Raw genomic sequence first — 15,092 nt, 5'->3', positions numbered from 1 at the left:
CATGAGATTTAATAAGCAGCAGGACAGAAATCCTTCCTGAACAACTGAATACAATGAGCTGAAACATGGATGCAGTGGGAAAGAAGTTTATAGTGAACGGTTTTAGACCAACATTCATTGAGGAGTGAGAAAACACATCAAAATAACCTCCAGGCAAAGTCAAGTTTCAATAAACTAAAAGCTATTTAATAAGAAGACAGTAAAAGCCACAGCATAAAGCTGTAGCATCTTGAAGCAGAGATTCCTGCAAGCCACCTACACACAGATTTCTGTCATTGTAAAATTAAAGGGCATTTTCTGTAAGAAAAAGGTGATACGGCATTTTTTTAAAAGATGTTATCAGCACATTGACAACTGCACATAATTCTTCTGCCTCTCTTCAATCCTCAGTTTCAAGGTGCTATTGCAATGGAGACAGATTCAAATTTGCATACCCTAATGACACATCTACGCTTCTTTAAAAGGAACATTGCTAATACTTTCACTTTAAAGAAACAGAGTGGATTCTTGCCTGGTAGGATTTTTGACACTCAGCACAATCCTTACTTTAGGAAGTTTTCGAGGTCGTCTCGGCTGCAGGAAGACCAGGAAAGGTCACTTGGGTTCCTGCCCTTCACCCATTCTCCAGACATGATGTGAGACCTCCCAGCACAGGGCTGATGATCATCATCGTGGCTCATCCCCATGCTGTTGGATTAGAACAATACAAGAGAATAAACCCCTCAAGTTATGATGTGGGTTTTCATTTCCCACTGCCCTCAGCAATGACACTCTCAGCAATTAACAGCTGGACAAGAGGCTGCACATACAACACACAGTCAGCCATGCACTGCCCTGGGCACCTGTTAAATCAATGAATTAGAGGCTCCTTTATTTTATCCATTGCCTTAATTTCACAAAGTGTTTGGTATTTGTGTGTTTGAAACTTTTAAATGCGCTTCTTATGGACTTTCCTCCCAGGGTTTATGAGCAGTGAATCTGGAAAAGTGCTGTAGCTCAGAGAAGGGTATTTGCTGAATATTTACTGAAAATTTTGGATTGCTTTGCCAAATCTAGTGGATAGGATCCCTACAATTACTGAGAGACTGAGAGAATGATCTAGAGATGGGCTTACTTTGTTCTTGCAGGAGTGTGAATTTGGAATATACTGTTAGGAAACACATTTTTCTAAGTTACTGGTATTGTACAATCATCTAACTTTGAGGCTGATCCTTTTCTGAGTGGTGGGTTGGATCAGATGATCTCCAGTAGCCCTTCCAACCTAAATTAGGCTCTGACTCTGTAACAGCAGTGTTTAGACTGGAGCCTGAGGCAAAGCCAAGCCCCATTTCTGCAAGCACTGTCCAAACAAGCACCGGGACTGCCCCATGCCCATCTCAGCAAGGACAGAATGGGACCTACACAGCAGAACAAACCATCTAAACAAACAGCAGATCGTGTTGTATAAGCACACAAAGGAACACATTCAAACACATTCAGTGAGGATTTCCAAAAGCACTCAGAAACAGAAATGTGTTACTTCAACCTCCATCCAACTTCCCCCTCAGGACCCTTCTGTCATCAGGGGAGTCTTCACCATTGGGCTGCTACAGCAGACTCAGGTTCAGAATAAATCACTACAGGAAGGTGAGACTCCTCTGCTGCAGGTAAAACTTTGTGAACAGGGAAAAAGGTGTGACCAAGATCACCTGCTACCCTCAGTCCTACACTCAGCCCATCACGACAACCTGCCTGGCAGAGAAAGTGAGTTAAAGATTTTCCATCCTACTTCAAAACGAACATTAAAACCCTTTTTCAGAATCATACAGAGTAATAACTCTTTGAAACAGTAACATTCCTCCTTCAATTCCAAAGTGAAATGGAAAATGACTTTCAGAAGAAAGGTGCCTTCTATGGCCAGTGTCACCTTCTAGCAAAACATCACCAATTTGGGGCTGAAAATACAGAGCTCACTGGGTCTCCAGCTGGCTGCCTGGAGCTAGCCAGGAGCAGTCACTTTAAATATGCACTGTTTAATCCATGCTATTTCCCTACAAATCTGAGGCTCCTGTTTGCTTTCTGACTGTGCTCTTGGCTTTGCTCCTCCCCAGTCCTGGGCCTCGACTGTTCAGAGCCCAAACACGACATCCATTTCTAGTAGCAATGAACCAAAACCCACTTCAGCACTTTGATAATTATGGCTTAGATTGAACCACCATCTCTGCTATTTTTAGCTTACAGTGAAGATTATATGGTGGAGTCTATTATTTTAGGTTTATCTCCAGGGACATTATTATTATTTCTAGCAAAACTACATTCAATGTAATTTTTAGACTCAGAAGTTCATAGTTATTCTTGTTTTTAAACCTTTGTGGTTTTTGAACACTGCAGAAACATCAACATCAAGCACATTTTGTTTGATGCACGCAGGAATAATCTAACAGTCTATTAGTAACTCTAACTTCAAAACAGTAAAGAGTGAAATTCCTGCTCCACTGAAGTGAAGGGAGTTTTGCCATTGACTTCAATGGAGCCTGGGTTTCACTCCAAATATTTTACCCATGTTGTTTCTACACAGAGAAAACTCCTCACATGCTAGGATGAAAGTTTCAGCAGCATTTCTCCAATGCAAATAAGCCCATCTAAAGATTGTGTTCCTAAAAGTCAGGAAAGGAAGAGCTCAGCTCCATGAAGCAAGGGATGTGGGTTTCTCAGGAATCTTCCAGAACAAAGTTTGCCCTGAAATGCCAGTTTGAATGCTCGTGGGCACGCAGCAATCCTGATAACTTTTCTAAGGGAAACCAGGAAGGTTCCCAAGGTTTCTTGCAGCTTGTCTGCCTTGTCACTGCCACATTGCTGACACTCAAAGCGGGTCCTTTTTGGGTTTCTACTCTGTTTCTGTGGGACAGGATCTGGCAACTTCCTGAATGGCCCCCTGGTTGCCACATCAGGTGTTCCATCTCAAAAGGCTGAAAACAAAGTGTCTTCCTGACTTTGCAAGTGCTTTAGGATCCCTGATTTTATCCCTTCCAGAAAAGACTAGTGTTTAGTCTAGAGTTTTAATATAAGAAATGCTTTAGCTTTCTGATTAGCTTCATTTATTTTTTGCCAAATATGTTGAAAGTTAGGTTTTGTTGGCAAAAAACAAGAGTAGTACTTACTAATTAGTACATTCCCATCCTTAACTTTATTTTAAACCTGATCTCATGGAAGATGTCTTGCCTAGGACAAATGCTGAGGCTGCAAGTCAGCTTTATTTTGCAGAGGGTTTGAGGCAGATAAAATTTGTTCTCTATAAAGAACGAATCAGAACTCGCATCTCAAGTTTTCTACAGACTTCTTCGGAAATTCATTCAATTCTTACATGTGTGAAAATCTACCCATTTCTGAATCATTCCTGTTTTCTTACCAGAAATTCTTTTAAAGGTTGCAAGCATAAAGGAATTGAGCCTGAAAGGAATACCTTTATTGGTATAAAGCAAAAGAGCTTTGCCAGTTTGTATTAGCTTGGGATCTGGCCTCAAGGTACACAGGCAACCCCTCCTGGCCCCTCAGTGATGAGTTTCTGGTAGAAAGAAACCAGCAACACCTTTGGAGTCTGTTTTAATTGGCAATGCAGAACTTTTCTCAGCATCTACTTTACCTTACAATGACTCACTTGAGAAAATGATTAAATGACCTGCAGGACTAAGGCATACCCTCACATGCTAACACATTCTTTTCTGAAGTTCAAGGGTCTCCAGCTACATCAAAGGCATCAGGTTCTCCTAAACATGCAGTAAATGCAATACCATGCTGATTCTTTTCACTAATGAACAGTTAAACAGAAAAAAAAATGGGACAGAGCAGTGTGTGTTTGTACTAAACACCAGTGCAAACTGAATCAATAGTTTGCATTTCATTTGTGACCATCTAATCTTACCTGCTATTCAGAATTCACACGGAATTAGAAGGAGGTAATCAGTCTCTTGAAATATTCTGCCTTGGGAAGTTCTATTCTTACATGAACTGATCTTGAACAAAGAGTTGATAAGAAAAGCTCTCAGATTAGAAGTAGCAATGTCAAAATGACACTGCACTGCCCTGCAAACCCACTGCCCTGTGTGCTCCCTGAGGCATAAATGTCCATTTTTTCAGAAGCCACAAACAGATGCTGCCTGTTACCCTTTACAAAGCCAGCAGAGCCACTATGGATGAGCAGGACTCAGTTTCCCTTTGTGCTGTTACCACCACAGTCACTCCTCCATCCCAACCCCACAGGAAACTTCAGCCTTCCAGTTCATCACATTCTCCTCCTGAAGACAATAAGTTTCCACAAAGGCAAGCAAGGACAGCTCAGACTGTCAGCTCTTCAACTCCTTTCATTCAATGTTTACTCAGAGTAGGCACCCTGGGACTCTGGTTTCACACTCCAGCTTCTTTCCTAATATAAATAATGCATTGCTTACCAGTCAAAGACACCACAGCCTCACTGGAGGAGTCCTGCAGCACATTTACTGTGGCTCATCATGTGTGAGGCCAGAAACAAGCTGACTGACCAGTGTGAGCCCTGAGTGTCAGCATAATCACAGCAAGGCAAATCTGATCAGGAGTCACAGGGAGGCAGCAGCAACAGATCTCTTTGATGCAGTTTTTTTGGAGAGCAAGGCTTTAAAGTAGCACTGCTATGAATAAAAAATAGCATGCAGTCTCTGGGAGCTCTGGCCTCCCCGAAGCCTGTGCAGCAATCAGAACTGGGTCAGGATGCCAGAATTACACTCTGAGCCTGAGCTGGCCAATTTCTTGTGTAATTCTTTTAAGCTAAACTCAATTATCAGCCCTGTATTTTCCCACAGCAATGCTGAGCAAATGCACTTGCTTTGTTTGTTTGGGTCATTCGTGGAGTTTCTCCTCTAGACAGTTAATGTAACTAAACTGCTCTGTTTACCCTTGGTGTGTTTTCCAGTGTTTCCTGTTTTTCTTCATAAGCCTGAGCCAAATTGCATCAAAGCCTGTGGAAAGCCTCCTACTGCATCCAATGCACTGCTGCACCTCAACAGTCTTGAGGTCATGTACACAAATCTTCACCAGAACCACTATGACCCTCAATAAAAATCCAAATCTGAGTTAGAGGATAATGCCAAGGGCTGGGAGAAACTGATTTAGGAGATGCTTGAAAAATCTCAACAGCTGCAGCTCTGGCTGGTAAGAGACCACTGGACAAATCCCCAGGACTGTTATCATTCACTCTCCCTTAGCAGGGAGAGACGTGAAGTTGGGACAAAAGGCAAGTTTGACAGAAACTACCAGAAGCAGCAGCACTTTTCTTCAGAAAAAGGGTAGCAACTGAAAAAAAAGAAATATGAAGAAGGGAAGCCTGAAAAAAAGACACACAGATGTGAAAATGCCACAAAGTAATACCACCTCCAACACTTCCCTCTGAAAGTCAAACCATTCCACGTGCCTGCAAATAACTCGGCGTGAGGCAAACACTGGATCATTTTAGAAACTTATGGCTATCAAGGCTACCCAAGGCATCCTGGCTGTCACCCCAGCTGTTTATTAAACATGCATGACAAACAATTGATTGCTCTCCACACAACTGCACTTACCTCAGCCACCGCTTCTCCAAAGGGCAGGAAGGATGTCCAGCTGCCAAGAAGGAAATGAGGACAGCGGGCTGTCTCTCACTCCCACAGACAGAAATCCAAAGGAGCATTTCCAAAGAACCAACTCACAATGAGCTGTAACTGTGTAAGCTCAGCAACACATGAAATAGGAAGAGCTCCTTGGGGCCAGCCCTGCAGAGCAGCATGGCCTCAGAGAATTGAGTAAAGAGCCCATTACAGCTGTATCCCAAATACAGGGGGGACAGGAGAAGGCAGAGATATCTCATGCTCTGAGTGAAAAGTTCAGTGGGACCACTAAGGTTTTTGCATTTTTGGCTGATACTTAATTGCTGGGTAGCATGTTTTCTCTACCTGTAACATGCCTTACCCTGCAGATGTTCTCCTAAAGGCTTTGTTTCTGCAAGGGAACATTGCTATGAGCTAGGCAGTACCAACCAGCCGTGCATGTCACCACTGACCTTCTCAGAACCCAGCTTGCCATGACTCAACCACAAGTAATCCAGCATTAAATGCAGAGCCAGCACTAAACGCAAGATTTCTTTCTAAAGCCCACTGGAGAAAAATAAATGCAAAAGGAGGGCAGACTGAACAACATCCTTGTAGAGTGGGGGAGGTAAGGGAGAAGAGGAGCTGCAATTTACCTGCTCTGGCATGTCAGAGTGGGCAGGATGACAATGCTCCACAGGACAGCTATTTAGACATGCACAAATGACATCTGTTTTTCTATATGAAGGACAAAATTCCTCCCCTTCCCACCTCCTATCAGGTCACAGTGAAAGTTTGAGAAGGGAATCCCATCTCTGCAGTGCATCCAATGTCAAGCACAAAGAAAAATGCTGGTATGGAAGGAGGTTACACAGGATGTGTGGCTGGCAGCTGAGAACATTAAACATGGCCATGAAACTCAAATGCAAACAGGTCACTAAGCAGAGGGTGCACATCAACAGCTCTTAGCAGCTCTTGCCTTGGGCTGGGTTTGAACCAGGAGTGGGAGACAGCACCCCACATCATCCAGTCTGAGAGCTGTCCACTCCCAAATTGAGTTCAATGTTAGGAATTTTTATTAACATTTGAAATTGAAGCTGCATCACTGGAAAGATGCCTGCTTCTGAACTGGTTCAACATGTTTAACATTTCAGTGTAAAATGCTGACCATCTTGCAAGTTATGAGGTTTCCATCCAGTTGGGAATAAGAGGAAGGAGTAAAGCAGGGGTGCTCATTTGAAATGGAATTGTAATAGGAGCTGCAGGGCAAAGTGAGGACAGTAACTTTCAGAGGGTGACCCAGGAAGGTGGTGCCTCTAAGAGAAGCAGAGATGGCCAGAGATGTCAGAGGGAGCCAAGGGAGGCTTGGACAAACTAACAAATCCTGTGAAAATGCTGAGGTGAGCTGAGCTCTCACTGAGGGAGGAGGCAAGGAAACATCTTGTGCAACCTTCCTATAAAACCAGCGGCCACTGAGGCCACTGACTTAATGGAAAGCAGGTTTTTAATCCTCCTTTTCAAACATGTAAACACTGTTTCTTAAATATGCTTTGACTATTCCAGAAACTGTCAGGAACACTTTGGGGAGCAGTGATGAAGAGAGGGAGATGATCCTACTTAAAGCATTTGAAGTAACCGAGGCTGGTCATTGCGTACACAGTGTTATCTAGAACAGGGGTGTTCAGGATGGGTGCTGTACTTTTGGGGCTTTTTTAATCAGGAAAGTCAACATTTAAAGGGAGCCATGACTACTGGACTCTTGTTTTCATAACCAAGTTTATGTCACTCTCCAATAATGAAGTAACCAGATATTTTATATGGTTATCTACTCATCAAGCAGCCAAGAAGTCAACAACAGCGAGTGAGAACACACGAACGCCTATGGTGAATAACAGTGTGGAAAGCTGTGGTTTATTCAGCTGCATGACAGATCCAGCCCTTTATGATATGGTTTTCATTTAAAAAGAATTAGTTCTTTTGCCTTGGAATCTGGAAGGCAGCAAAGTACGAGCTTGTGCTGCAAGGGACAGAGAGCTCATGAGAGTGACATGGCAGGGACAGAAAACACATGAGAGTGACATGACAGGGACAGACAGCACATGAGTGACATAGCAGGCACACCCACTGTGGCCTTGCACTCAAAAGCTCACTGGTATAAACACCAGACCTTTACAGGGTTTGACTCAAGCCTGACCAAGGCCATGAGGAGCAGGGTGAATTATCTAAGGATCCTCTCCCCAGCAGCATCCCACGCTCACATCACTGACTCCTTTCTCCAGCAGACATTTGCTCATGGGATTCTCTGTGGGCAGCCCTTGCTGCTCCTCAGAGTGGGTGATTCACAGCAGGACAGGCACTGCCTGATGCATTCCAGCACCTTTGGTGAGATAAAGGAATCCAGCTGCAAAGCAACCGTTCCACCATTCCAAGGGCCTCCCTCCACTGCTTCTGATTTTTAGGATGTGGCCCCTGCATATCAACCTTTTCCTAATAAAAGCTTCACGTTTTTTTCTAAGAGCTGGGAGGTTCTGGGGCAGCAGGGGCAGAAAAAGGAGTGCTCCACTAAATACAAAGTCCTACAAAATGCTAAAGTTGATCAATATATATAAAAATAAATTTGACAGAAACTCAGAATTGGAGAGGTCGCATTACCTCAGGAAAACACCCTTCTGCCTTCTGATGTCAGTACTCCCTCCTTTCCAAGATCCTTTTAGCATCATACATGAATCCTTCCTCCTTCCCAAAGCACTATCCCATCTCCATGCAGGCATTCAACCACATGCTGAGCATTTCTACACCCTCACACATTCTTTCATACCTGCCAACAACACACAGAAGATTTCTGACACAACAGCATCAGTAGGAGTCAAGGGTTGCTTTCATTCCTTCAGTCAATCCCTGTTGAGGAGCTGAATATAAATATATCCAAAAGCACTCACTGTACAAAATGGATCAGTGACTCTCTACGGGAATCACTTGTCTCACACTGGCTGTTTGTCATGATCACAACTGAGCTGTGACCCTAAAGTAAGAATAAATTTATCTGAGGATGCCTCCATGAAAATGTTTGCACTAAGCTGTTTCCTTGCCCTCCAAGTGATCAAATCCACTTCTTGGACATACAAAATTCTTTCTTTCTCACTTGCTTCAATCTGGTTTCAGAACACAGAGAAGTGTTGCAGAAGGAGCACAAAGACTATGAATGAACCAGTGGTGGGCAGAGAAGGACTGCTCATTGCACAGAGGCTGCTGTGCTCCATCTGTAGCTCCTTGTTTTTGGAAAGCACCCCGGGGCACAGCAGAAGGAACAAGCTGAAGGGTAACAAGCTGTTTGCTTTCAGCACTGCCTGAAGTGGGTGAGAACGAGTCCTCCCGAAAATGTGACATGCATTTCCTCAGAAGATGAAAAGGGAATATAAATTGTAGGGTGGAAAAAAGACCAAATCCCGGGATAGCTGGGTGGGATTTCCCACCCACGAGGGAAGAGAGACAAAAGCTCAGTGAGCACTGACAGCCCTGTCACTCAGAGTGTCAGAAACCCTAGGGGAAGCTCTGTGTGCAATCACTTTTCCAAAACTCCTGTGAAACCACTGAAAGCCTCCAGTCAACTGCAGTAAATGACCGAGTGCCAAACCTGAATGCAGAGCTGCAACACAAGACACCCTTCAAAGAAAAGCAAGGAGAGGGGAGAGATGGTGGGGAATATTTGCCAAATATGTGCAACACGAGTACCCCAGATGTCCCACACTCTGCCCCATCAGGAAGCCACCCCCAGGCGAGGGCTGGGGAAGTGGGACAGCCTGGGGAATGCACTGTAGGAGTCAGGAATGCTGGCTGCCTGCCCCACACTGGGAGATGAATTCTCCATCCCTGGAGGTGGGAAGGAGAAGATAGCCAACATCAAAAGAAAAGGTGTGAAGTAAAAGCAATATATAAATTCTACCAGCATCAAGTGTTTTGCAGTCCCCAGACAAGGCAGTGGGTATGTGTTTGATGGCTCTCAGAGCAGCAGAAGTCCTTCTCACAGAAATATTTTTCATCCTCTCTCTTGGTCCATGTTGTCAACCACTGTGGGCTTGCAGATTAAGTGCAAGAAGAAATCCATCCTTATGTGACCCTCTTGCACTGATGCACCAACACAACAGGTGACTACAGTGGACAGTAACAAACCTCTGAGCTCTTCTACTTCCAGAAATGAGGAAAACCCACCAGAACTTTTTTTTTTTAGGAAAAAAGCTGCACAGGAAACAATCCAATTCTAAAATTTTGTTTCCAGTAGTGGCACTCCCATACACCAGCTCCCTAAACTCCTGGGATTTTTCATAATGGTTCAGCTGGTAAAATAATTTATAATAGCAGAACCACCTGGCCTTGGCTGTTTGTAAATGATTGTAGAAGTTCAGCAAGTTATCTCAGTTTCACTCATTTTATCAGCAGGGAGAGACTTGATATCAAACAAGAATGTTGCAAATTATGGCTTGGTATCAAAGCAATTTGGCAATGATGTGTTCAGACCAATACTGAAGTGAAATTCTTTGGTTAGTGGGTGTGCCTGGTTGCCTACAAACCTCAGTGCTAATCGAGTCAAGTTTGCTTTCATACTGTCTATGGAAGCGACATAAGGAAAGTAAAAAGTGACTTGAAAAGACACTCTTGCTTTGAATAACTTTGGCTTGATCATCTTAATGTGAAGACAAATTACAGAGAAAGACAAAAGTCTGTTATTTTCATGAGAAGATACTGTTTTAGAGGGTCTCTAGCTGATAAGAGGTGCAGGGTAGCATGTTTGTGCTCAGAGGGGCTCCTGCAATCACACATTTGGCAAACCTGGTGAAGTTACTTCAACACACACCAGAAACAGATCAGAAGGAGATACAGGTATGGAAGGTAGTACCTAATGTATAAAAAGAAAATATAAATATATTTTCCTAAGCAAACAAGTTGACTTTTCCTTTGACTGGAGAAAGCCCTCTGGATCATATCTGAATTAGTACTGGAAATGTGTCAATAACAGTGAAATAATGGAGAAAGAGATAAAATAAATACACAGTGGAGGTGATACTTTAAATGAAGTGATGCTTGTGCACACAGGGAGGAAAGCTGATGGCAAAGTCATTATTATAATGCTCCTGTGGGAAAATCCAGATTGCAGCATTTCTTTAAAGCTACTAAATGCAGACAATCTGCACTTTTATCAAAATTTGACCACTTCTGACCATGGTGACTCATGATGGATAGTATGGAAGAGTTCTGTGTTCTTGGACTAAATCTACCCCACGTTACACAGCAAACAGCTTTACTTGAGATAAAGGAGGAACCAGACAGGAAAGAATTCACCCACTGAAAAGTGCTGCTGGTTGTGTTTTCAGGAGAAAGAAGGAAGCTGTGTTTTTCCTGTGAAGAAAAGACACTTTCCCTAAGTACAGAGAGTACCTGAACCAAGTAGCTCAAACTGTTTCTAGGGAGCATTTCTTTATCCTGCAGCCTGGTTTTACTGAGTGCAATTAAAATGAATATTTAAAAGCTAGATTAGAAAGCTGCTACTTCATTAGCTGTCTCCAGAGTGTTGCTGGCAAACAGCTCGGGGGGAGGAAAGGAGCCCAGCAGGGAGCAGGAAGAGCCAGGCAGGATTTGGACTGTCACTGGCAGGTGACAAACAGCTACCAGAGGGTGGACATGAGAAACTTCTGAGAGGTCAAACTGTCCCAAAAGTGGATAAGATGTGGTGTATGAGTGTCCCAATGGGCTTTGGAGCACAGAAAGAAGGTACAGTGGAAAAAATTCATTTTTAAGGCCCTGAGCTAATTAAAGCCCAGCAGGAGGGAAACTTTTCAAGCAACTAAAAGCAAATCATTATGATCAGATTCCTTTTGCTTTGATTTGTTTTACCTAAGCAAAAATAAAAGCAGAAAACTGTGGGTTATTCTCCTCTTTTTTTATGGAAACTGGGGTTCAAATAAAGATGTAGACAACAAACTCCATGCTGGGCTGGATCCAACAATGGAAACAGGCCTGGCATCTGATGTAGGGAGGATTTTGCAAATGGAAAGGGATCAGGGAGAACAAAGCAAGCCTGTTTACTTCACTTCTCCAGTAAACTCTTTTTTGCTGAATTTTATTTCCCAACACAACTGTTGGCCAAGAGGCAGCCAACCCTGTTCCACCCCAGCACAGCCTTCCACTGACGTAACAGCTAAAGGGAACCCCATTTTTAGAGGCAACAACATTTCCACTGGCATTGCTGCTGCTGACTTACTACCAAAGGCTTTTCCAAGTGACAGGCTGGGATTTATCACCTTCCCCAGCTCGGGAAGTCATTTTCACCTGGAACCTGTTGAACTCAGCAGGCCAGGCAGACAGCACGAGTTACAGGCTATTGGAACCCAACTGCTAGTGGAAAAGTAAATATTTCATCTAGATCACTGCCCTTGTATAAAAACAAAATATTATTTGGTAAATGGCACTTACAAACCTAATATTTCCTGTGCTGGTGTGCAGTGGGAGGCTGCACAATGGGGACTTGTACTGTCCCTATGTTTTGGGTCACTGGGTGCACCAGGCTGCTGCCAGCAAAGCCAGTGGAGTATGAAACCAGAACCCTCATGGCAGGAAGCAGATGCAAGGTTTGCCAAATCATTACGGCCCAGCTACTTAGCACAGCCCTGGCTTACTCAGCAGAGTAAGCCTTCAAAAAGAAAGGCAGAGCTGGCCAAGCTACAAAGCTATTGATTAAACAAAAATTGTGTTTCTAAATGGCTGTCGTTCGCCTGTTTGCTGAAGTTTTATTATGTTAAGTAAAGCTGTACAAGATGCTCAAAAACAAAGAAATTAGAGGGACTGCAAGGGAATGTTGCTTCCCTAGGGATTACACAGAGATCTTCCACAAAGCAGCAAGAAACCCTTGCCCAGAACTAATGTTTGCCACAAGAGTGCAGAAAGCAACGGGACGTGGACATTCCCACGCCCAGTTCCAATGTTATTACATTCCAGTACTGTAAATAAACTATCAAATTTGGATGGTACAAAGGCGAAACAGATAATCATGACAGATGGAAGGTACCCTGCTACTGTGCCAGGATCAGCAGGTTCAGTGAATGCATCTGGAAATACCTTGCAGCTTTACATAAAACTAAAAAACCACCCAAACTGAGGCCTACCCAGAGCACAATACTACCAAACCTCTCCATTTCTCCTCCCCAATATGCTTTTTTTCTGTGTGATTTTTGTACTTAATTTTTTTTTTAAATTTTTCTCTGTGTGCTCCCACAGCCATTGCAAAAACAACCTGCCCAGACAAGGTCAATAGCACAGGGATCTGCAATTTCTGGGACCCAACTTGCTCAGGTGTCCTGTACTGCCTTACAGTGGGCCAACACACTTTGTTTGTGCTGCTCCACCACCACCTCCTCCCCCAGTCAAGTCATCCATGCTGGCAGAAATCTCCACTGATTGTATTTTTTAATATGTTTAAACCTGTCTTTGATCTCTGCTTCCTTTTGACTAACTTAGGACATGGTTTTCAGAAAGTTATTATCAAGCTACTAAGGTACATCATAATAATTTGTTTTATCTAAAACAGACCCCTCAGTGTGTTACCAGAAGGGGAAGAAGCATCTCCTGAAATGTTAGAATATACCTATTCTTTCTCTGAACCAGAAGCTGTTATTAAATAACTGCTTTGGTTAGATCATACCACTCTGATATTCAAGCACATCTGACGAAATAGGCAGTGCTTCATTATGTCCTTTGGAGTTCTACAGAGAAGGGCAACTTAACTGTGAAAATGTGCTTGCAATTATCTGTGGAAGAAGAATGAAACCTGGGAGGAGGGGAGCACGAAAAGGGAGCCTGGGAACATGGAGAGAGAGACATTCCTCAACAGATTTACAACACAAATGGCAGAAAATAAAATTAGCAACTCCAGGGTGGGTACAGACTGCTGCCAGCATTTCTGGCTAGCCCCAGGCTATGTCTACACAGCAGCCAGACCCTCCCAGTACTCCTGAGACTGCAATATACTGGAACAGCCACATCCTCCTGGGAGATTTCAAGAGGGGATTCTGACACCAGGAGAAAAAAGCTGGGTCAGGCACTGCCTGAATGCAACTCCACAGCTACTCAGGAAGTTCTGGTGCAGCAAAGTCAGTAATACCTGAGCTTGCAAGAATAAAGCCTGCATGGGACTGCCTCTGGCTCCAGTGCTCCTTGGGATCCAATGGGCCTTGATTTTCCACCACTCCAAATGCAGAGATGTGAGTTCTGACACACAGCATGGTCAGAAGGGCCACATGGGCCTTATGAAGGCACTGATGGAACCACAGCTCCCCAACACAAGGCAGGATCTACACCCAAACTGCCAGCAGGGCCACTGGAGAGGTTTGTCCAGCCACTGGACAGATCCTGGCAGCCACAGGCTACATCCCTGAGCCATCCATAACTGAGGGTTAGCCTACAGACACACAGGATGGGCACCTCTTTGCAAGAGCTCTTTTATAGTAAAATAATAATTCACAGAGTGAATAAGATGCCTGTGGGCATGTGTTTAAGTAAAGTCTTTAAGTACATGCTGAAATCCTACCCTGTGAATAGAAGTTTGACCTCATTTGCAGTACAGAGGGAGCAGAGTTATAACTGAAGTTGTCTGGATAACCCTGAAACTGAGACTTTGGTGCTTCTGCATGTTTGATTCTACAACTTAAGTAACATTGGTTTTCATGCCCTTTGGGAGGTATGAAGTAACCTGGGGACACATCAGTGTATTTCTGCAACAGCAACGAAAAAAAAATGTTCTACAGAAATTCAGGTCAGGCAGAACCTGCCTAATAAATGTGGGATTAACTCAGAAAAACACAGAAAAGAAAAAGAAACTCAGGTGAGAGATTTTTCTTTTCCTTTTTTTAAAATAGGGTTAATGTTTAAAATCAGCCAGGAAATAAACTACAGTTAGCTGCCTCCACTGGTAGAGCCCTGAGTTCAAGGGTTAGACTGTGCTGAGCTGCTCTGAAAAACAGAGGGTTGTTGGCATTTTTTCTTTCAAAACAGCTTCTCAGCTCCTACATCCTGCACCTAAATGTTATAACCCCAGGATAAAAGGAAAGAATTTTTAGCAGAGGTCCCTCCATTTCTCCATGGTTTCCAGAAGCACTGCCTTTGCCCCAGCACCATGATTTGGCTGTCTGGCTCCAATGCTGCTGGCACTGCTGACTGGAATGGCAGGACAGGCTGACCCAGAAAAAGAAAGGTTTCTATCAGCACAGTGTGCACTCTGCAGCATTACCTGTCTGCACAGATCTGTCACATTTACTGGGTGGTCCTCAGCTTCCACGTGAAACTTTTCATTTTTAAAATGCATTATGACCAATTTTTTATAAACTGTGGGGCAGGGGAGAAGGGGGACAATTTCCTGCTTGGTTCTCAGGCATCCTGACTAGGTGCACCACAGTGACTGGGTTTGCTGGTGTAAATTGTTACAGGGCATCTCTCTGCACCTCTGGGATCTGCTCAGAGACACTCCTCCTC

General features: G+C 43.7%; 1 protein-coding gene across 2 annotated transcripts in view; it reads right to left on the bottom strand.

The window, feature by feature from the left end:
* The window catches only part of ADAMTS17 (ADAM metallopeptidase with thrombospondin type 1 motif 17), a 155,748-nt gene that overhangs the window by 78,624 nt on the left and 62,032 nt on the right, over window positions 1–15,092 (bottom strand). For both annotated transcript variants that reach the window (XM_050978430.1, XM_050978431.1), the window contains exon 9: window positions 547–687. In XM_050978430.1, the coding sequence (XP_050834387.1) occupies window positions 547–687 (141 nt within the window). The remainder of the gene's footprint in view (window positions 1–546; window positions 688–15,092) is intronic.

The sequence above is a fragment of the Serinus canaria genome, chromosome 10 (genome assembly GCF_022539315.1).
Source record: "Serinus canaria isolate serCan28SL12 chromosome 10, serCan2020, whole genome shotgun sequence".
Lineage (NCBI taxonomy): Eukaryota > Metazoa > Chordata > Aves > Passeriformes > Fringillidae > Serinus > Serinus canaria.
This window is presented reverse-complemented; position numbering and strand designations above follow the sequence as displayed.